Source organism: Scleropages formosus, chromosome 16 (assembly GCF_900964775.1).
Source record: "Scleropages formosus chromosome 16, fSclFor1.1, whole genome shotgun sequence".
NCBI classification, from domain to species: domain Eukaryota; kingdom Metazoa; phylum Chordata; class Actinopteri; order Osteoglossiformes; family Osteoglossidae; genus Scleropages; species Scleropages formosus.
The window spans coordinates 909,590-933,108 of NC_041821.1; the positions used below are offsets into that span (position 1 = coordinate 909,590).

General features: G+C 44.7%; 1 protein-coding gene and 1 pseudogene across 5 annotated transcripts; both read right to left on the reverse strand.

Annotated features, from left to right (window-relative positions):
* Window positions 1-3,238: 3,238 nt before the first annotated feature.
* Window positions 3,239-17,589, reverse strand: LOC108925906 (wolframin-like). 5 transcript variants are annotated; one of them, XM_018738251.2, is made up of 9 exons: window positions 17,525-17,589; window positions 14,380-14,676; window positions 14,188-14,267; window positions 12,182-12,326; window positions 10,783-10,956; window positions 9,857-9,937; window positions 9,436-9,575; window positions 6,209-6,346; window positions 3,239-6,108 (listed from the first exon to the last, which is right to left on the reverse strand). In XM_018738251.2, exons 2-9 carry the CDS (start codon window positions 14,669-14,671, stop codon window positions 4,264-4,266), a joined length of 2,895 nt encoding a protein of 964 aa, XP_018593767.1. In that variant the 5' UTR covers window positions 14,672-14,676; window positions 17,525-17,589; the 3' UTR covers window positions 3,239-4,263. The 5 variants fall into 5 exon arrangements, with proteins under 5 accessions (XP_018593767.1, XP_018593768.1, XP_018593769.1 ...); XM_018738252.2 differs by lacking the exon at window positions 17,525-17,589 and adding an exon at window positions 17,331-17,348; XM_018738253.2 differs by lacking the exon at window positions 17,525-17,589 and adding an exon at window positions 14,968-15,076.
* Window positions 15,021-21,811, reverse strand: LOC114912435 (sodium-dependent phosphate transport protein 2B-like; annotated as a pseudogene).
* Window positions 21,812-23,519: the final 1,708 nt, after the last annotated feature.

Below are 23,519 nucleotides of genomic sequence, written 5' to 3' on the forward strand. Positions count from 1 at the left end.
GGGTAAAATGGAATTGTGTTCAACCACTGTAGACAGTGAACTCATTTGGGAATGTCAATGTAAGGGTTGAGTGTGTTGGGCAGTGCTAAGCCCTTGGGAAGGATAGCTTGAGAGGCAGGTCCTTGAAGAAAAGGGGCCTCTGGACCGAGTGCCTAATTTTCTTGTGTTTGTACTGATACCTCTTGCTTTGTGCTAGTGTTCTGATAGGCGTTTATAACGAGTGGCTGTCTCTGAGTCTTTTTTCACCCTGTCTGAACCCAGAATGCAGTGTGCTACGTTGGTGTAAGAAGTGGGATGAGGCAGGACAATGAGAAGCTGGATTCAGGAGCTGTGGAACACTGAACATGGAGAAGCAGGAACCGGTGTAAAGAAAGAAGCCACCAGAACAATAGAACTGTGACCGGTAAATGAAGAGATGGAGAAGCTGTCACTGAGCACGGGTGTCCAGGGAGACTGCTAGGAAAGCGCGTGCTCTGGTGAAGATGGCGGAAAAGAGTTGCAAGGTGCTGCTGAAGGCAGTTGAGCAGGTCGAGTGAGGTCTCCCAGGGTAGAAGCGGCAAAATGAGACAGTGAACCGCTACCAAGTGCGTGTGTTTGGAAAAGTCCCCCTGAACCCGCAAAGAAGAACGCTTTACCAAAAGGTTGGATGATGTGCTACATGGCGCGGGACAGCATACCCCATCTATGCACAGGTAGGGCTTCGTAGCCTAGGTGACTGAACGCGAGAGTGCCCACATTTAAAGATGCTGCCACTTTTGCAGAGAACGTGCCTAGTTTGTCTGATGTCGTTCCCATCTATCTCCTCTACTCATTTCTCTGCACTGGCTTCCTATAGCTGCCCGAATCAAATTCAGAACCCTGGTTACTGTGTACAAATGCATCAATAGAACTGCTCCCAGCTATTTACAAGACTTAATCAACCGCTACACCCCAACCAGACCCCTTCGCTCGTCTACTTCTGCTAGCTTGGTGGTCCCGCGCACGAAAGACAAAGCTTGGAGGTTCTCGGTTCTGGGTCCACTGTGGTGGAATGACCTTCCCCTGTCACTCAGAACTGCTGAAACTCTGTCTGCATTCAAGAAGGGTCTGAAAACTCACCTTTTACGGACCCATTTCGCCCAAGATCTCTCCAGCTCATCTATGGTGTAACTGTTCATGCATTGTAACTCCAGAAGCATCCCCAGATACAACCTTTATTCAGCCACTACTCTGGCATTGTACTTGCTTATTTGTGTATCTTATATTTAAAAGAAAAATATTGGTGGGGGTGTGTCGGGATTTGTCTATTCTGTGTTTTATGCACCTACTCGAACGATGAACCTCGGTGCAGCAAGTGGTAGGTAACAAACTAAGTTTCGAAGTACGGTTTTCAATGAATGTCTATGACTAGTGCACCATCGTAAAGTCGAAAAATCATAAGTCAAATCATCTTCAGTCGAGGAGCCTCTGTACTAGATTTACACTTACTGTTTGTATGTAATATTTGGCTAAAAAGAAAATAAGGTTAATTATATACCTGTTATCGTTTCTCATATTTATAAAATTAAAGCAATACAAGTTTAAGACTAAAGGAGAAATTAAATGAAAACCAAGTATCCAATCTATTAAGAAGGTCCAAGCAGGATTTCTGTGTGGATCTGCCGAACCAAATATGGAGGCAAGTTTTTTTTTTGTAATCATTATTGAATGAACTTATAGGCACTAGTTCTCTAAAGAAATGAAATCTTTCTTAGGTTTAGGGATTAATGTAATAATTCCCTGTGGCATAGTTGGCGGAAGTGCCCCATCATAACCGTTTAGTCATGGAGCCCCTAAACTGTGGAACACTGTGCCTACTGCAGTTCCCCACACTGGCACTAGTGTACTGCTGCACTCTGGATAGGCCACCTGCTGCCAGAAACCGATGACTGCCTACGACAACCTCTTGGTTCTGTGCCTGGAAGCCAAAGAGTGCCTACCTTGATTAGCAGGATCAGTAACCGTGGGTCTGGATACCGATTCTACCAGTTTCTTCTTTTATTTTAGTCATAGCCACACAGGTCCCTTGTCACCACATTAAAATGCTCAGAAACTTGGCCACTAGTACTTGGACCCCTAGCGGTTTGTCTTTCTCCCTTCCTTTGTACATGTATGGCATTAAAAACACAGCGGGAGGGGTTGCTGATAAATATCAGGCCTCCTCAAACCCAGGTCCTCCTGCTTGTGCACTTACATATTCCATCATGTTGCTACTCTCACACTTCCTTCTGCTCAGGCTCCAGTGGAGGCACAGCTGTGGGAAGAGAGAGGTCTGGTCAGACTCCAGCCTTTAGAATGAACCCCCTCCTGCATGTGCTCTCCCCATGTATGTGCATACTGCTAGAGATTATAGTTCTGCACTGACAGACATACTGGTGTTTTGTCCTAGACAAACCCACACAGGTCCCTTGTCATCACAGCAGAATGCCAGGAGGGGGTGGGTAGCCACTGGTGCTTGGACCCCCAGAGGTTTATTTTTTCTCCCTTTCTTTTCAGTTGGGAATTTCTTGTCTTCTTCTCTTCAGCTACCAGTTGCTTTATCCTGAGAGTTAGCTATATTTGTCGGTTTTCAGTATTGTATCATTCCCTGGAACTTTTTTCAGCTCTCTGTTCACGCTGGTGAAAAGAGCACTCTGTAAAATAATTTTTTTAATTGTTTGGTACTTTAAATGAGGTACTACACTTTGAAATGATTTGTTTAGTTATATTTATTATTTAGCTGACTTTTCTCAGACCAACTTACAGTGTTAAACTCCTTTCAACAATTTAGCCATTTATGCAGCTGTGTAATATTTATGGGAACAATTCAGCATAAGCTGAGGAGTACTAAAGTCAAGATGCATTATTCAGACCTGCATCCTCTATGTCCAGAGGCAGTAGCTCCTACCTGTACATTAGCTACTGTCTATGAAGATGAATGAAATCGGGGAAGGACTCCAGTGTTTTAAAGTTCCTTCAAAGTAAAATGAGCTGCAGTCAGATTCCCATGTTTTGCTCTTACAGACATTCAGTGTAGTAGATATGACAAAATATGCATACGAACACAGATTTCATAAAACATGTAACTCATTGGTGTTCAGTCTGAGGTCTGGCTTCTGATTTCACTAATGTTTATTCTTACAAGTTATTATTTACATAGCCCTTCCAGACTTTTGCTTAAAAATCAGATGTAAGAACATTTTACAAATATCACACATAACCAATTCACATTTTCAACTTATTCTATAAATAGGAATAATTCTTTTAATAGGCAACTGAAACACTACATTATTATACAGACTGAAATTCACAAACACTGAACGTGAAATTTACCTCTTTAAAAGTGTAAACAAAGTTGATACTTATTGATGTTAATAATTAATATTTTGCTGAATAATACTGCAGTGGCTCCTAACCATATTTTTACTCTACCACACTCATTAAACGTAGTTTCTCACAAATCTGAGCACAGACAGTGTGACTCTTGCCTGATTGTCCAACTGCGGTCACAGGAAGCATATCAGACTGACTTGTGTGATTGATAGGATATTTTCACATAATTCAGAAAAAAGCAACATGTATGTTTTGTCCCACTAACTGGCTGCTAAAAATTACAAGTCACTTTACTGTGCATGTTCCATTTTATGTGGACACACTTTTTAGAGTTCTTTCACAGCGAGGGGTCAGAATAACATGTACACAAAGCAGTGCAACAGTGACTTTTACAAGTTCATTCACAGCACTGAGTTGAAACAAAATGAGGAATCTCCCTTATACAGCAGTTCTCACAGTAAACACACAGTTTAAGAAAAAACTTTCATAAAGACATAGTGATGAAACAGACACAGTGCAATGAAGGTTTACTCTAATCTTGAAATTCATTCAGATGCCGCTTTTTGCATAAGTTTGTACCATTGCTTTGTTTAACAGTCTGTTACTTTTACTTGTCCTTTATTAAGTGCTTCTGTTCTTTGAGAAATAATAGTTGTTTCTATAGTTTTTCCTGAGTTTAGTGTATTTCTGCACTTTGGAATTGATGACCGCTTTACTAAAATGGAACATGTGCATCCATCTGTCTTTTAAGACTTGCATACTGATCAAAATGTATATTAAAAATATGGCAGAAATAAAAAATGCAAAATACTTTTTCACTAGTATTTCTTAATTGCAGTTAGACATTTGTCAGAATCATTTAAAAAAGTGGCACAATCCAGCTTTCTCCTTAGTGTGACACTATGCACTTCTTGTCAGAGTGCTCAGAAAGGACTACTTGTTTATACGTGCTGACAGGAATGGGGAGAAAAAGAAATTGAAGGCAAACTCAATGGCACATATGGCCGTGCCCCGCCAGTCCGGCTCAATCTTGTACTGCTTTCCTGCTGGCATCAGGCCGGATTGACAGTCCAGACAGTGTATCGAGTGGAGCTCGAACACGGGCAGCTTGCTGCCCAGCTTGACCTCAAGCACTGTGCTGAACTCCACAAGGCTGCCAAGGCCCACGTTCAGCAGTGTGGCCTTGAACTCGTGACTAGCCTTCAGTATGATGTCCTCACTGGGGTCATCCTTCTTGAGCACCCCCTGCTGGTCCGGAGGTTTTCCAACCGTCACCTCAAACCTGTAGCTGTCGAAGCGTTTCACATGACACTCGTGCTTTGCTAGGGCCTTCAGGCGGCACAGCTGCTGCTGTTCTTCATTCTCCAGCTCTTGCTTGCTTGTCTGGATAGCAGCCGTTGCATTCTTGCCATCGCACTTAGGGTAGGGTTCACCATATAGACAGCGCATCCAGTTGCCGATAAATGCAGGTAACAGGTTTATGACAGACTGGGCACCGTTTTCCGCCTCTGCCACACGCACATGTCTAACTCGCCCCATCCAGGTGACGCGGTGACCCTCCAGGTGGCTGCAGAGGATCTGTGTTTGGGCAGTGGTAGACTCCCGCCAGGCCTCAGAGCCACACATTTCACTATATTGCTGCCAGGTTAGGGTGGAGTTGTACACCTTCATTCCCTCAGAACTGTACACGTACATGCAGGTGAAGAAGATGACAGCCGAGATCCACACGAGGATGAGCTTGACCACATTGCTTCGTGACACGGACCGAACGACGTCCAGCAGGGATAAGCTGAAGCGTGTCCAGAGCCGCAGCATGACAGGCACCGCGCACACAGCCAGGGTCACCAGCATCTTTGTCAGCTCCAGCTCAAGGAACCACTTGACTATCTGCACCAGGAACATTGCTACTAGGCCTAAGGTGAGTGCAGGCAGGGCAAACAGGAAGAGAAAATAAGCCACACAGGTACGGATGAGTCCCACAGCGGTGGAGTTCTGCAGCAGCACCACGGAAAACTCACACCACATGAAGCACACCATGTAGGGCACCAGGAAGCAATAGGTGCCCCGGAAGCCCCGCATCTGTGCCATCCGGAAGAACAGGTAGAACAGGTACATATAGAGAAAGCATGGGATGCTGAGCTTCAGGACCACAAAGTCACCGAGTGGTATCGTCATGAAAGTCTTCCCAAGAAGGCGGGCAACGGCCATGCTCTCTGGCAGCTGCTTGGTCATATTGCAAAGAGATGATGCCACCTCGGTGACAAGCGCCAGCCTTGTGTACATCTGTGCTGATGGGCCCAGGCTTATGTAACTTGCCACTGTGAAGAAGATGGCAACTGTGGCCAATTCAGAACATGGTATCCATGCCTTGTCAGCTACAGGGAAGGAAAAGATAACGAAGAAGACTGAGAGGATGAAGTAGAGGTAGGGCTCCAGATTGTTCCAGCCAAAGTTGGTCTCAGCCTGTTCTAGATCAAGACTGGGCTCGAAAGTGGTGAGCAAGGTGGTGAGGGCCCGAAAGTTCTCCCAGGCCTTGCTGTTCTGGAACACCCGCAGGGTGCAGATCACCATCGACACAAAGGAGAGATAAAATATAAGCAGTGGGATGAGGAAGGCAAAGAAGTCTATGGTAAGGTTGCTCAGGATGAAGAAAAAGATGAGGGCATTGACATGATGAGTGGGGATAATGGTGCTGAGCCACTGGACCCCAGCACGTGACCCCCAGTCCACCACATGCTCCTTCATTTCCACCAGATAATGCAGAGGGAACTTCAGGATCTGGATGAACAGAGAAACAAGCACAATAATGCGTGTCACTCACAACACAAAGAGCCTGATTTTCCGACCATTTGAGTGAAGCGAACGGTGTGCATTTTACCAGGAAGTGGGACTGTATGTTCAAGGCTCTGGACATGGCGCTGGTTCTGCTGTCCCGCCCCATTCCCCATCTGGCAGTCTGCATCCGCTTGCAGGTGGACTTGGCAGATGCTGTGGGAAGCCCGCTTCTGGGGTCCTCCTTTAAAACCCGCTTTGTAAGGACTGCGATGCAGAGCATCATGGAAGTTCTGCGCAGACTGTGTTCCTGGGGCTCAAATCCAGGGGCCTTTTATTGCAGCTAAGGTGTGGGGACAGTTTGTTCTCTATATACTGGAATGTGAACACTACATATGTGGGCTCAGATTTCTGTGAATACAGCGCATCCCTGACTTCTAACTTCTGAGTAATTACCATTTCACTCTCACAAGCTTTTTTGATAAGTGTTTCAAAGACCTCTTTCATGAAGAGAGTTGGAAGACCAATTCAAATCGCGCACACAAGTGTCTCCTGATGCGCCGAAAACATAAGAGATCAGTAACAATGGGAGGTGCCTTGTGTTTTTCTACAGCGGAGAAGGTGTAAAAGAAGCAAACACACACACACACACACACACACACACACACACATTTTCAGAACCGCTTGTCCCATACGGGGTCACGGGGGAACCGGAGCCTACCTGGCAACACAGGGCGTAAGGGACACACCCAGGACGGGACGCCAGTCCGTCACAAGGCACCCCAAGCGGGACTCGAACCCCAGACCCACCAGAGAGCAGGACTGTGGTCCAACCCACTGCACCACTGTACCACCACCCCAAGAAGCAAACAGACAGAGGAAAAAAAAACTTTAGATGATCCTATGACAGGGGGTGCGGTGGCGCAGTGGGTTGGACCACGGTCCTGCTGTCCGGTGGGTCTGGGGTTCGAGTCCCGCTTAGGGTGCCTTGCGACGGACTGGCGTCCCGTCCTGGGTGTGTCCCCTTCCCCCTCCGGCCTTACGCCCTGTGTTGCCGGGTAGGCTCCGGTTCCCCGTGGCCCCGTATGGGACAAGCGGTTCTGAAAATGTGTGTGTGTGTGTGTGATCCTATGACTTCAGAGTGTACCAGTTTTGAGCTGTCAGTGAAGCGCCACCTTCTGGTCATCCTCCACTTCCGCGTAACAGTCATTTCTGCAACTGCGCGAGTTCTTATGTGTGGAGGAACACGCATGACAATACGCACAACACACACAACACTCATTTCTCCCCAAAGCTTTGTTTAGGAAGTGCACATTGCAAGGTCTCACCAGCTTTCCTCTTATTTGCACTGAAATGTTTTATTACAAAAACTGAATAAGCAAAGTTACAGGAATGTGCCTAAGAAGGTGCTGGTGATAAAACTTCAGGAGCTCAGCATAAAAGAAAAGCTTTAACAGTTGGAGAAAAGTTTTATGTTATACAGCATTTTGAGTGGAATGAAAGATACCGTGGTATCGTTGCTCGCAGCTGGAATAAAGGGGTCAATGTTATATTCGAGCTGCCTTTGCTTATTCAAGGTAAAGTCCTACATTTACTGTACCATGTATCTATTAATAATGAATATAACACGTTTTGAACAATGCAAACATTTTGACTAGGACTGAAATTAAAATTTGGTTACAGACTTATAAATTCATTTAGCGTTTCTCCAAAGTGACTTTCAATGTAAAGCTCCTTATGACTATCTTCCATTCATACAGCTGGGCAATTTTACAGGACCAATTTTAGGGTAAGTACCTTGCTCAAGAGTACTACAGCTAGAGGTGGGATTTAAATCTGTGACCTTTGGGTCCAAAGGCAGCAACTCTAACCACTATGTGTGTTTTAGGTTTTGAGTGGTCTGCCCCAACGCTAATTTTCCCATAAGCCCTTATTTCTATTGCATGGTTTTTCCATAACGTGAAGTTTTACCGGAAGGCATCTATCACCTTATTGCAGAATCAACTGCACCTCCAGCTCAGAGTTGATGCAAAATTAGGTTACCTTGTTTTTTTAAACTTCTTATGATTATGCTTTTATTTGTTATAGGGAGAGTTCTGTTGTACTAGTGAATTTATTTCATGTGTATGATAAATGAAGGGATCCTGGAGCTGCAGATGAGCACAGATACTCTGGTCTAGCTCTGATGAGGGTTTTTTATTGCGTAAATACTCCTGCCAGGGCACTCAAAACATGTGCCACCCTGGACAAAAGAGACAAAACTGGCACTTTTCTCGAAGGCAATTTAGGATGTTAAGCTGCCTTCAGGTGTTGATCCATCTATACAGCGAGGTAATTTTTACTGGAGAAATTCAGGGTTAGTACCTTACTTAAGGGTACTGCAGCAGTAGGCAGGATTCAAACCTTCTGTTTTCAGATCTGAACGCAGTAACACTGACCATGACACATTTTGTTCACAGCAACGTACAACGGAAAATAAACAAAAGTGTATTTCACTGACAGACAGAGATGCAGTTACACACGCACAGTTTTGGGAGTACAGTCACTTAGTCCACAATGACTGTTTTTGCCGCCCCACTTTATATGAGTAACTGCATATAGAATTGACAACAATCCCCCGGCCCGCTCCAGCTTACATTCGACTTACAAACTCTTTGAAATACAAACCAACTCTCTGTGCTAAGTATGTTCGCAAGTAGGAGACTGAATGGATATGGACTTTATGTGTATGTGTATAAATGTCCTTGAAGAGTGTATAAACATTAATTATATCAGTTTGACAAAGGACTCAGTCTTGTGATATTTATTAGGCTTGTTCCTGCTGATGAGGTCACTTCTTTTTAAAGAGACTATCTTATTCTGCACAAAATTCAGCTCCTTTCATCTCCAAAAAGCAAATAAAATTTTCAAAATGAAGTAAAAACTGATATTTGTGCCAAAATTTCAGAGTGAAGCAACATTTTCTGCCAATTAATTTTTTATAGAAATGGCAGAAAACAAAGGTTTGTATCAGCTGCAGGAGTGAGTCTGTGGACTGGAGACCTGTGATCCCAAGCTGGCTATGGACATGCACTGGAAAGACAGAGTTCAAAGCCAAGGAGGCCACTCCACTGAAATAAGGCCTGTTTTCCAACTTCTTCCATTGCGTGCAGCAGTTTGTTAAGTGCCTGTTGATAGCATCACGGGAAGTACGTTCATTGCTCAGCATGCAGTGAAGGAACAGCCACTACAGCTCAAACCAGCATCATGTTGTTACGGTCAATATGAATCTTACAAACACAGTAACTATGTTTAAAGCACAAGCAAGCTGCTGCCATGGAAGTGTTGCCTCACCTTCTTGTGCAGGGCCAGGCTACTCCCAGTCGCCGTCCCATCATCTTCAGTGCGAGGTTCAAGCAGCGGTGAGCTAGTGATGCCCTGGGCGTACTTCTTGGTGATTTCCACAAAATCGTCCAGCCCCACGTATTTACCGGCTGAAAGTTTCAGGGAGAAACAGCGTGTTACTGCAGATTATTGTGCTTATGTCCATAGAGAGGTTCTGGATGGATATACAATAGAAGCATAAGCATGCAAAATGTGGATATACAGTATATGTAAAAAAAATACTTGTTTACACATTATAATATTACATACATACAGAGGCAGATGAACACTAACACATGTGGACAAACACACTGACTATTTTCTGTTACCATACAAACCATTAAAAATGCAGAGGTTCATAATCCTCTGTCTGTATTTCAGAAATCCTTACACTTTTTGGAGACCATGTTCTCCAGAACTTTCCGCTGTTTCCGGATAGAGGTAGAGACACAACTGGCTGTGGCAGATCCATCTAAGTAGCAAGAAAAGTCACTTTTTACCATGACTGCACCACATTTACGACCTTTTACATGGAGCTGCATTCAACGCCATAAGCGTGGGCTGTTAGGGAGAAGTTTTAGCCAGTGTATGCAGATACATGCACGGTGTCCTGGATTATGGACAGCCTGACTGGAACACCACAGTTTGTGTGGCTGCAGGGCTGTGTGTCAGACATGACCCTCAAGGGACAGTCCTGGCTCCCTTCCTGTTCACTCTGTACACCGCTGACTTCAGGTAAAACACTGTGTCATGCCATCTGCAGAAGTTCTCAAATGGCACAGAAATAGCTGGGAGTACGAACCTCTTATTGCTCTGGTGGTGCTAAGCTGAGAGCGCTACTACTTTTTGTCCCCTTTACTTCTTTAATTATCTGCATTATTACTGTTTGAAACATTCAGTGTCTATATCCCTTATTTATCTATTTGTTCCTGTGTTACTCTGGTGTCCTTTCATGATTATGTGCATATTTACTGTAGCCCAGTGCAATTTACTCTAGGATGAATAAGGGGTCGATGTGTCTGCCTGTATAGGGGGGGCACGGTGGCGCAGCGGGTTGGACCGGGTCCTGCTCTCCGGTGGGTCTGGGGTTTGAGTCCCGCTGGGGGTGCCTTGCGACGGACTGGCGTCCCGTCCTGGGTGTGTCCCCTCTGGCCTTGCGCCCTGTGTTGCCGGGTAGGCTCCGGTTCCCCGCGACCCCGTCTGGGACAAGCGGTTCTGAAAATGTGTGTGTGTGTGTGTGTGTGTGTGTGTGTGTGTGTGTGTGTGTGTGTGCCTGTCTCTCTACACCCGTTTGTCTGTGCTATGGCCCTGCTGTACCCGTCTGAACGCCGACTTGTCCCATATTGTCCAGCAACTCGGACACAGCCACCTTCTTCTTCTTGTCGGGGTTCAGCTTCCAGTACATGAGCAGCGCAGCTTTACGCACTCCCTGCTCGAACTTGTTTTCTGTTGACAGCTTCCTCACCTCCTCCTCATTCTCTTCAGTTATACCTGTACACAAATGTACAGCGGTGTCACTGGCAGAAGTAAACCCATCTTTCAATGATAGACATGCACCTGTGTGTCGCACAAGGGTTCACAGTTTGCTGGCACACACAAGCATAGGGTATGTGTTACGCTCATGACCGCACCCCAGCCGCAAGCACTGGGCTGTAATCACCGCGGCTGGGTATAAATGGCACCCCTCCACTGCTTCCTGGTTGCGGAATCTCATCGAGACAAGCGTCCCCTCTGCGCCCCTGACCCATTCACTAGCCTTACCTGACCTGTTCCTTTCATTTCCTTTCCTCGTCCCCCCGCCCGTCTCCTCGTCCTTGAATCCTGTCTCCCATGGCCACAACCGTCGCTTGTCCCTTCGACCACGTCTCTGGATCATCCTTGGAACAACGTTTGCCCCTCGAGTTTGAACCTTGGCCTACCCCCAACCATGAGATTTGCTTTGCCCCTTCAGCATTCCAATGAACGATCCCGTGTCTGGGTCCAAGCTCCTGTGAGCCGACGCCTGACCCTGACCCCTGACCCTGACTAACGTGCCAATAATGTGGACACCTCAAGGTATTTGAATTAATGTATGTATGTATGTTAATAATGTCAAAGTATCTGAAATAATGTTTGTTCAAAAGCAGGGAAAACATTTCTGGGGATACATTTTCACCTACCCTTGTATATAATACTATGAACATAAAATACAAACAAAAATGTAAACATTGCTGTAAAAATCATGCTAACCAAAGTGAATATTTTTATATAGACCAGAAATTAATTTATACTGTGTCCTGAAGGTTTTCATGAGATTTTTTAGAAAGAGTGACATTGTTCCTACAAGTACAGCTGGTTGAGGCCATGAGTGACATGATCGACCAAGTTGTGGGATAAAGGTGAGTCACCGTCAAGACCCTGCTAATTCAGAGTGGAGCACAAGTTAGTTCAGTGTCACATTAATTCTTCTTGGTCATGTTCATCCCAGGTTTCAGAGGCAGAAATGAGCCCATGTTTCTTTGACAAACATAAGCCTGGTCTTCATTATTTACTGGTTCACACAAGTCGCTCTTTTTAATCCTCTGACTCTGAAAGAGAAAGACCGGCAGCCCCATAAAAGACCCACAGATGGGTGATGAAACTGAAGCTTCTGCTCTGGTACTACTGTCCCCTGAGTATGACAGAATTTGCTTCTACTTTTCATTCACATCCTGCCACATTTCCCATAGTTCCATACCTTTCTTTTGTGTCCAGCAGCTCTGTAGGAGTTTGGTGGCATCCCTACGGCCGTATCTGGCAGCCTTTATCAGCCAGTCCACAGCCCTTTGGTTGTAGATCTCCTCGTTCTTCTCCTCAGCCAGCGCTAGGTAGCACCTTCCCAGCTGAGACAGCGGATAAAGTTAGTGTGTTTCAGACTGAGAGTTCAGTTAACGCAGGCAAGCACAGCCTGACTATAAGAACAGAGAAGAGAGGAGCGCAGGGTCTGCATTGCAAAGAGAAGCAGAAAAGGACAGAACTTAGTTTAAAAATTAAATGAGACCAAAGAGTGTCAGGGGAAATCTGTATGCTTAAAGGATAAAATAGGACAAGACAGAATAGCATAGCATAGAACTTTGCTATTCCAGGGAAATTTACACACAGCAGCTCAACATGACAATTAACAAAGTGCAACTGTACTACGGGAGAGTATAATTAAATAAATATAAAAAAAAACAACAAAAATCAACATTTACAGGCTACAGATCTACTAGAAGCAAAGTAAGAATGATGAACCCAGTGCAATGACTCAGTGCACCTACTGTACCTAACAGGTCCATCACTCACACTATGGAGGTTCGCGGCTGTTGGCAAGAAGGACCCCAAACCCTTTCCGTGAGCCCTAACCAAACGATCCAGGGACGAAAGAAGTTCGTGGCGATGACCTCAAGAATGGAACGCGGGACTTTGTCCACAATGGACTCTAACTTCCTCCTCATTGTGTCCTCTGCACGGAGTCGGGGGCGGGGGCAGAGCATTGACCGAACCAGCTTGTTGAGCCCGTGGGTCTTACCAGCAGAGATCCACATCTGTATGCTTGATGGTCACTGGGCACAAAGGCTCTCTGACATGGTGAAAATCAACCAGCAGCTCCTTCATCGTCTTGATATTGAGCTGAAGATGGTTCGACAATTCTTTCCTTGACTGTGAAAAGCTGACTATGAATTTTAAAAAGTTTTAAAAGGTCAAAGGTAAATTGGTTTTTTTAACATCCTGCTTTTTGACTCTGTTCTCCAAAATGAACTAGATGGATGCAGACTGGAGGGTTCAAGACATGGAACCCTCTTGTATGTGCCATAGACACACTACAGGATGTGCTCCTCCAAGGAAAACAAGCTATGGTTACACTTCCAGACTGACAGCTGAACCTGGAGAGGAGCCATTTAAAAGGAAATGAGCACCAGTGAGCCACTAGAAGACTCCACTGAAAAAGACTGAAAATGAGGCAGTGAACTCAGGTCAAGGTGTAGTTGTTCCTGGGTTTTGGGGTTTTTTTATTGGTTTGAGAGTCTTGGGTTTTCTTTTTCTGAATTCCATTCCATTGTCTTTAACTGCTTGTCCCAAGTAGGGTCATGGCAAGCCGGAGCCTAACCTGACAACACAGGGTGCAAGACCGAAGTGGGAAGGGGCACACCCAGGACGGGACACCAGTCCGTCACAAGGCACCCCAAACAGGGCTCAAACCCCAGACTCACCACACAGCAGGCACCAGCCAAACCCACCATGCCAGTTTTTCTGAATTGTGGTCTGTTTTTAATTTTTCAATTCCCGGTACTTGTTAAATTCTTAGATCAGAATTAAAAAGCCTTCACAGGTATTTACTTTATATTTGGTTCATGGCTCAAAAAAAGAAAGTCTGAAATAAATATTCATCAATCACAATCACTTATTCCAAAGCAAGATTGTTCTGGTCCGGAACCCATCCCAGGAGTACACAGTACAAGGCTAGTCAGGATACACCTTGGCCGGGGATGGGACATTAGCTTAGCTACACACACAACGGTTCACATTTGCACACTACGGGCAATTTAGATTTGCCAGTTCACCTAATATATATATCTTTGGACTATGGGAGACACCCACGCAAACAGAGAGAACATGCAAACTCATTATAGATTGAGATGAACTGAACCTACAGTATATCCAAACAAACATTGCTGATGTGGAAGTATGGAATTTGAAAGGGTGAATGAGGATTGCACTCACGCTGGTTTGCGCGTGGGTGTCTCCAGCCTTCGCTTTCTCCTGCAACTCCTCAAAAGGCAACTCCATCACAGCCTCTGTTTCTGCAGAAAAACATGAGCATATTGGTTCATTACTTTTAGACACTCGACTGATGTAGTGATAGCTTGCAGTTTCTCTTTGCAATAGTGGAGACCCTCAGAATTTCATAGATACCTGTGTCTGATAGAGAGCTTTCACAAGGTGGAGCAGAAGGAACCTCTCCCAGCTGACCAGCTGCAATCATCCTCTCCTGCATCACCAGCTGCTTTGCAAGAGCAGCAAAACCCCCAGTGGCACTGTGCTTGGAGTGCCGTGGCCCAAGGGAGGAGGGTGCTGGGTTTGCAGGCAGACAAGGACTCGGAGCATGAGCAGAGAACATTGCTTCTGGAAGGCAATTGGAGGTGGATGACGGTGGGCCAGAATCAGCTGATGATGAGATGGGGGGATGAGGATCCACCACATCCATGGTATCTGAAGGCAGAAAAGCCAAGAAGAGATGAAACTCAGTTGAATTTACATTCATTTTTTTCTGTGCATCTTTTACTCCAAAGAGACATACAACTCAGAGTACACAAAAGTACATCAGCAAGATGAAACAGATGAGAAGCTTTAGCTGCAGACTAAACAGGATTATCAACACACAGATAATTTATCTGATACCATTATGTTGCTGGTTCACATCACTCTAGTAGTTACTTATAGAAAACACATTCAAATAGAATAGAAAATACGAATTTCAAATAGAAAATCATTGCAGCTGACGTTGAACGCGTTCATGTAGCCATCAGATCTTGCAGGGTCTCCATCACCCTCTTCTACTGCTGCGTGAAGCGACCAAGCTGTTGGACCAGGAGGAAGGCATGAGGTCCAGGCTCACACAGAGACACAGCTCTCTGCAGCTCTGCTCTCAGCTGCTCTTCACTGAGCTTGGTGTAGAACAGGCCTGGGGTGTTGATCACAGTCACTGATCTCCCACATCGCTCTCCTCATCTCCCCTCACTCTGTGTGAGGTCCAGGAAGTGGAGCTGATGCCTGAAGGAAACTCTTCTCTACTCAGGATGGTGTTTCCTGGTGCACTCTTCCTAACTCCATTGAGCCCCACTAACACCAGTTCTAGGTGATCTGATCCTGAAAGCTGTCAGTGTGCAAGAAAGCTATAGATGCAGTTCTAGCAAAGTCAGTCTGTCCAATACCACAGTTTTGCCAGTACACAGCAGCTGCCTATAAAATTGAGTTTGATAGGAAGTACAAAGGTGCTCATGACAGATGGCACTAGTAATGCTAGTTTATAGAGCACTTAGGATATCAAGGGAGAAATTTGTTCTGAAAGATATGCTCTTGGGGCTCTTCATGAAGGCTAAAAGGGATTTAGCAGTTCTGAAGGAGAGAAGGTATTTGCACCAGCACATATATAGTCAAAGCCAAGGATCTTTGACTTTTTAATTTTGGACCTCTTGTTTGCGAGACCACCAAGTGCCCAGAGGTGGAGGAACATCAGGTGAAACATGTTATCAGGTTTTGAAGGTATCAGGGAGCAGAGATACATGGAAATATTTTGGTAGGTCAAACACAACTTGTACAATAGTATTCTGGATTAGCTGGAGAGGTTCCATGAGAGATCCCAGGAGATCAGACAGAGAAAGTTACGGTAGTCCAGGCAGAATATTACTATGGCCTGGACCAGAAGCTGCATAAATTTTGCTGTGAGAGGAAGTCAGATCCTGCGAACATTAAGCAGGATGGATCTGCAGCACCAGGTTATGACATTATTGTATTTGGAGAAGCAGACATTGAGCGGATCATTACTCCCAGACTCAGCCGGTGAAGCAGGTGAAATTAGTGAGTGGTCTGGTTTGACAGAGAGCTCCCTACAGGTGAACGGACCAGTCGGGAGGTGAAGGAGCTCAGTTTTGGAGAGGCTGAGATGTAGAGGGTGATCAGTCAGTTACTGATAAGTTACTGTGACTGAAATTACTTTATGTGATCCAAATGAGTTATTAATAGCAAATGGACAAATGTTCCAAGTGAACTAACTATCTTTTGTGGAACAGAATCACTTCAGACTTCAGCTAAAATATGTATGAAATTTTGAATGAACCTACCAAATTTATGACCCACATGACCATCAGCAAATCAGCAAAGTCACATTTCCACCATGTTATTAATAATAATACCATCCTAGCCATACTTACTGGACATACAGTACAGTGTATGTGTTTCCACAACACAACCTAAATCAGAATGACTGACAAAATGTTACTGTGTTTCTTTGACTGCTTTCAAAAGGAAGAACCAGTTCATCTCTTTATCCCTTCACTGGTGACAGCCAGCACCCCATATGAGCATAAAGTGTCTGAAGTGAACATGCTGCGAGAAGCCAGATTACTGTTGTTGTTGTTATGACTGCTATTATTACAGTCTTTATTACAGCACATGATCCTCTGGATTCAGACAGGGCAAAGAAAGACACACAAATACTGTTCCAATGAACTTATATTGGAATACCAGCCCTCAGCAAGAGGTACTGGAGCGAGCCAATGGAAGTAATGCTCTGGGTCCAACAACCCCTTTTCCTTAAGGACCTACACCTCAAGCCAGCTTTTTCTAGCCCTTTTTAGCCTTGTCAGACTCCCCAACAGGCACTCACCCCCTTATAACCCTGTCGGTCCCCACAGTGGTTAAACAACTATTTCACATTTTTCCCCACAATTCCCATTATTCCAACTATTTACAATGAACATCGTTTCCCGCTCAAATGTGATGTTTATCAGTAACGCAGATTGTTACATTGCCCACTGTCAAAAAAGAACGGCAGCGTCCTCGCTGCCTACCTGTCCCAGGAACGTCCCACTGTCCGGCACTGTCTCAGGTTTGTTTCCGGTTGGAAACACAGGCCCCCTATGCTCAGTGCTGACGGCTGGGACAGGGAAAACCAAAGTATCCCACCATGGCAGGATTAGCATTTATTCAGATTCCCTGTTTAATTACTGTCCAGTTGCTTCATGGAAAAATGGCACAATTATTGTTAAAAAATAAGATGCTTGATAACTTCCTGAGAAGATGCACATTTACTCATGCAGCAGCCGCTTTCCTCCACTGCAATTTAGCACTGTTAAACTACTTACAATTATCAGCCCATTTACAGAGCTGGAAGCTTCGCTCAGGAACACCACAGCTGGAACAGGGAGGTGAACCTGCAACCTTTGAGTACAAATACAGCACCTTTAACCGCTACACTAACAGCTGCCCCAGATTTCAGCTACTGCAGCTATACTCACCATACTGACAAGTAAGAAGTCGATTTTTTTTTTCTACTTACATATAGAAACTTTCAGCCTTATGGTAGAGATCTGTCTTTTGGAAGCTGAACTGAGAGTGGATGTGAAGCCTAAACTCCTGACTGAAACACGAAACCCCACCACATGGTGTAAAGAGTTATAAATAGTCGTAATAAATAGGCCTCATGGACCCCATCTGTGATCCCAGTGCTGTTAAATATGTTACTGACCACCAGAAACCAGAACTAACAATGAAGATCTTTAAAGAAAACTATTTTCGAACAGAGGGAATCAAAGTTTAGGTGAGCGTGGGAGGGTTTGTGGGAGACTGTTGTAAAACCACATCTCAAATAAAACCCAATGAGCCCTTAATTGACAGCAAAAGTATATCATTGTGCCTTCGTTTTTCTGACTTGTGGATTACATTAAATTTACTTGTTCAGCAGACATTTTTCTCCAAAGCAATGTACAATGAAAGCTCTGTAGTATTTCGCTGGCACCTGTTCAATTCAATTCGTTTTTACAGAGCACTTTCCTCACACAATGACACAGAATGCCTAATGAAGAATCGGGAGTCATAGTAACACATTATCCCAGATATAAAACAAGCCAATAGCTAAAACATTTGCTATACATTGAGTGTAAAGGACAGCTGAGAGTGTAGCGGTTAGAACTGCTGCCTTTGAACTCAGAGATTGATGTTCATCTACTAGTGTAGTACATTTGAGCAATGCACTTATCCTCAGTTGCTCCAGTAAAATTACCCAGCTGTTTAAATGGATAAGAAATTGTGGGTAACTTAACACTGAAAGTTGCTTTGGAGAAATGTGTCAGCTAAATAGGACAGCTGGTAGCACAGTGGTGAGAACTACTGACTGCAGGTTTGATTCCCAGCTACAGGTGTAGTACTTTTGAGCAAAGCACTAACCTGAAAATTGCTCCAATAAAAAACTGCCTGCACTCAATGGGTCAGTGATCCCATTGAGAAGGTCAGGGGCTTCCTCAGCGCTCTCTGTGTGGAGGTGTTCCACCACAAGCTGGGTGAGCCTGCACAGGTAACTGGAGAAAAATGGCAACAGTACCAAAACAGAGCCAGTTGAAGAAGCCATGAACAGTGGCTCCAGCAAAGGCCCTGGGGACACCTTTTTTGCACTGACAATCCCATTGTCCCTCTAGTTTACTGTGATTATCAACAACAAGGTTCAGCTTGTTTAGTAACATTATCATTAAAGTTCACCCCCAGGTTTGTCTGTTGTTGTTCATTTACAGTAGTTCACCAGTAATGTCTTCCAGAGCCTCGATTTTTGATTCACACATGGGTGTGGTCACTGTAGCATCAAATATGGCAAAGTGATGAGAAATTGTTTTTCATCCAAAGGTTATTTGCAATATACTTTACAGTGGTTACTAACAGCTAAGTCCTACTAATTAACCAAAATTAAACAATTAAATCTCAACAATTAACCTCTAATTAAATTGATCAAGAGAAACAAAACAGCCTCCAATACATGACAGTTAAAAGAACACAGCGGCTAGGGTGAGCAGGATAAAGTGCTGTGTATGCCAGGCGGTGCTCTGTGTCACTGTGGGAGAAGAGCGCTATACAAAAATAAAATAAACAATGGAATTGACTGTAGAGAGGTGGTACACCTTACCTGCGGAATTTGTTGCGGTCGCCCACCTGGGTCATGGCCACGATGGTGTTGGTGACTGACGTCCCAACGTTTGTTCCCATGATGATAGGAACTGCTCTCTGGACCTGTCGTACTGGCAGCAACCAATGGACTGTTCATCAGCTTCAGCCCAAATTCATCCAGACATTTGCAACCCAGACTCAGTCAGCCGATTTTCCAGAAAATATTTTAGTTTATTCATTGAGCAGATGCTTTTCTCCAAAGTGACTTACATCTCAGAGAACAGAAAGTGACTTAAATAGTGCCTCGTTCACAAATGCTAGGCAAATAATTGCTTAAATGAGGTCATGAATAGCTGAGGTAAAATGCAATTCTCATGTCAAACCTTAAAATGCTCATTTAGCCAATGCTTTGTTGGGTCGTTTTTTTTCCCTCTTCAGCACAGTGGGATTCTGCACTGATGGCCATACTGACTAGTACTGTAAATCCTCTCCTGAGACTTGGGTAAATGTGGATTTTGGTCACAAAGAATATTATTTCCCAGGTGTCATTCCCCCAAATGTTTAATTTCCTTTAATTAAATCCTGTTATAATTTAGTTCTGTTTATTTTGCTCACAAATTAACATGATGTGATGAAAAAAGTAACATTTTTCTGTAGTTTTTTTGTTCCATAATGTCCATCCCCACTAACGCCACTTTAAAATTTTTTTGGTCAAGTATATTTTGAGTCACTAGTGTGTATGTGCTGCTCATTAATTTCTTAAGGGTGGTTTACATCTGTTTAGTCCTTCAGTTTTTATCTCCATAGTCTTATTTTGACTGGCAATGTGTTTGAGGGTGTGTTTTCTGTGTTTTTGAATTCCCTTAATGTACTGGTAACAAGAAAGCTTCTCTATGTGGGTGTGTGTAAATGTTATCAACTTACATCCAGAGGAAACCATGCTGATGATGATGGATGATGAGGTGTTGGAGCTCTGCACAAGCAGCGTGACCAGGACTCCTATGATGAGGCCAGCCAGGGGGTTGGACAGCACCATGTTCTCCTGGAAAATGTCCCCTGCCACTTTTCCTAGAAAGGGGAACCTCAGCTTACAAGAAGCATTATTTAGAATCAGAATCAGAACAAGCTTTATTGCCAAGTATGTTCGCACATACAAGGAATTTGTCTTGGTGACAGGAACTACCATAGCACAGACAGAATGACAGTGACGAGACAGGTGAGAAGATAGAGTATGTGAAAAAAGGATTAAAAAATATAAAGTACCCAATATACAAAAATAGTCACTAGATACAAATGCAAGGGAGTGTGAGTAAGACATATGTGATAAATAGTTATAAATATAAATAGCATTATGTATTGCACGGTTTACTCTCTAGGGGTGAGATTTAGGTGTTCATGAGGTAGATGGCCTAAGGAAAGAAACTTTTCTTGTGCCTGGCTGTCCTGGTGCTCAGTGCTCTGTAGCGCCGGTCAGATGGCAAGGGTTCGAAGAGGAAGTGGCCTGGATGTGAGGGGTCTAGAATGATTTTGCTAGCCCTTTTACTGACTCTGGACGAGTGCAGTTCTTGGAGAGCTGGGGGGGATGTGCCGATGATTCTTCCAGCAGTCCGAACTATCTGCTGTAACCTTCTGATGTCTGATTTCGTAGCTCAGCCGAACCAGACAGTTATAGAAGTGCAGAGGACAGGCTCGATGACTGCAGAGTAGAATTGCATCAGTAGCTCCTGTGGCAGGTTGAACTTCCTCAGCTGGCGAAGGAAGTACAACCTCTGCTGGGCCTTCTTCACAATGGAGTCTATGTAGAACTCCCACTTCAGGTCCTGTGAGATGGTGGTGCCCAGGAACCTGAACGACTCCACTGTTGCCATTTACAACACTTTTATACAGATTCACTTTGGACATTATTATTATTATTATTGTTGTTGGTACTGTTACTATAGGGGGTGTGGTGGGGCAGTGTGTTTGGCTGGTGTCTGCTGTGTGGTGGGTCTGGGGTTTGAGTCCTGCTTGGGGTGTCCTTTGATCGACTGGCATCCTGTCCAGGGTGTTTCTCCTCCCCTTTCAGCCTTACATCCTGTGTTGCCAGGTTAGGCTTTGGTTCACTTCAACCCTGCTTGGGATAAGTGGTTTGTGTGTGTGTGTGTGTGTGTGTATTATTACTACTACTACTGCTGCCTCAGAGAACTGGTTAATACCATAAAAATACCCCGTATTCTTCAGAGAAACTTGTTTTTTGGATTGTACAGTGAAATAGGTTGTGAAAGCCACAGTTTGTTTATGGTGCAGGTACTTTTTTACTGTGAGCTACATTAATCCTGTGTAGCCTCTCTTTTTTTTTTTTCCTTCACCTCCAACAAGTTGAAATCCAGAGCTGAGAACATCCAAGGAGCAGATGAACATGTAGAGGAGCCCAGCCAGAAGCAGCAGTTTCCCAGCAGTGACCACAACACTGCAGAGCTTCCCTTTGGCCTCTAGCTCCGTGTCACAGAAAAGGCACATAAACAGCAACGAAAATCTATTTCTGCCTCTCTTTCCTGCCATTCTCACCTGACCAGGGCACTCCTCTGTCCTGCAGTTCTGGAAGGCTCCACAGGTCCTCCGACCCCATGTCTGGCTCTGTCTCCAGCCCTGTGCTGACCAGGGCCACAGCAGAATGGGAGGTGGGGAGAATGCTGGGAGATCTGACAGCCATCTGTTTATCTGTCAGGTCAGAAGCAAACATGCTAATATTCAAGTGATCACACAGGACACCCCGACTGACACAGCTCATGTAAATTAGCCACCTGGGAAAAGTGTTCTCGTGTTGGTGTCTCAAACATGCCAGTGTCACACATTGATCACGCCAAACGGAAAAACATTAGCCTGCGTGCGAAAGCATCCTCTGCAGTGCTTCATCCTAGCAGTGCATTGTGATGCTGAGGGAGCAGGATCAGATGGCAGCCCAGAACGCAAATGTGGATGTCACCCAGTCCACAGACGGACATCAGTGTGGGATTGATCAGTCATCAATAGAGCCCAGCGATGGGGATCAATGTGGGAAATGGCTCCTGAGGCTCTGGGTCCTGCCCATCACACACAGGCCTGCAATTGATCCCCTACTGACCACAGTAAGCAGCTCACCATTGCAGCCAGCTGTGTGCATGCGTGTGTATGTGTGTTTGGACACATATCCAGCAACAGCAGTTATTATCCATGGTAAGGAACTGTCATTTCATTACTTAATGCTTAACCGATTAATTATAAGACACTTCCTGTCCAATTAAACATCTTACATTTACCATTAAACGTTTAAATGTTCTGTTAATGTCTCCAACCCAGCTGTCACCAGTACAGAACTGAATTATAACTATGCTGCTCATCTCTGATCGTATATCAACCAGAAGAAAATGTTAATATGCTCATCCTACTGCCTTTGAACCCAGAACTCTGGTCCCTCAACACCTGACATGCTGGATTCTCCTGTAAAACACTCGTCACTCTTGGTATGGCTCACCTGTGCTCCTACTGGTCCTATGGAGTGTTTTACCTTCTGCTTCTAGAGGCCTCTCAATCCACCGTGGATTCAACTGGCTCCAAAGCTCATCTGCACAGGGCGTCTGTGCAACTCAGGGTCTGCAGCGAGGAGTTGATCACTGTCATGCTCTCGCTTCTCTTCAAGGGGACACCTCACGTGTGGAGCATCGTCCCGGCTCATGTAACTCCGTTCCTTTACTCTAATGGAACTGGACCAATTTCCAATCAGGGCCCAATTGGTATCCAATCAGAAATTATTCCCATACTTCTACCCAGTGAGATTCCCCCCTGTATCTGGGACACTGTGCAATGATCAATAATCATCATCTGGGTTCCTCTGCATGAAAGTCTTGTACCAGGAAGATTTTCTGGGGTTAAAAAAAAAAAAAAAATCCATCATCTGTCAGCTGAAGGTTTTTTCACATACCACAATTGAATTTTGCCAAATTCATTGCAGTGCTTTATAAAATACAGAAAGTAACAACTCATGCAAACACACACAGACTCCTCAGTAACTAATATACTTCAGTACTCACATTTTTTTTTTTTTTTTACTTCATTCAATACCACACACACACACACACACACACTTTCAGAACCGCTTGTCCCATACGGGGTCACGGGGAACCGGAGCCTACCCGGCAACACAGGGCGTAAGGCCGGAGAGGGAGGGGACACACCCAGGACGGGACGCCAGTCCGTCGCAAGGCACCCCAAGCGAGACTCGAACCCCAGACCCACCGGACAGCAGGACCGTGGTCCAACCCACTGCGCCACCGCACCCCCTTTCATTCAATACCATAAGAACAAAATAAAACTTCCAATATTCCACATCACAAACTTAAAATACCATCCTCACAATTCATTATCAAACCATCTCTCAACAT

Coding starts and splice junctions, on each gene's coding strand:
- LOC108925906 (XM_018738251.2), bottom strand. CDS start 14,671: ATGGATGTGGTGGATCCTCATCCCCCCATCTCATCATCAGCTGATTCT. Junction 9,576..9,856: donor GAACATGGTCTCCAAAAAGT/GTAAGGATTTCT, acceptor TGAAACTTTCAG/CCGGTAAATACGTGGGGCTG. Junction 6,347..9,435: donor GCCTGGCCCTGCACAAGAAG/GTGAGGCAACAC, acceptor CGGGTTTTAAAG/GAGGACCCCAGAAGCGGGCT.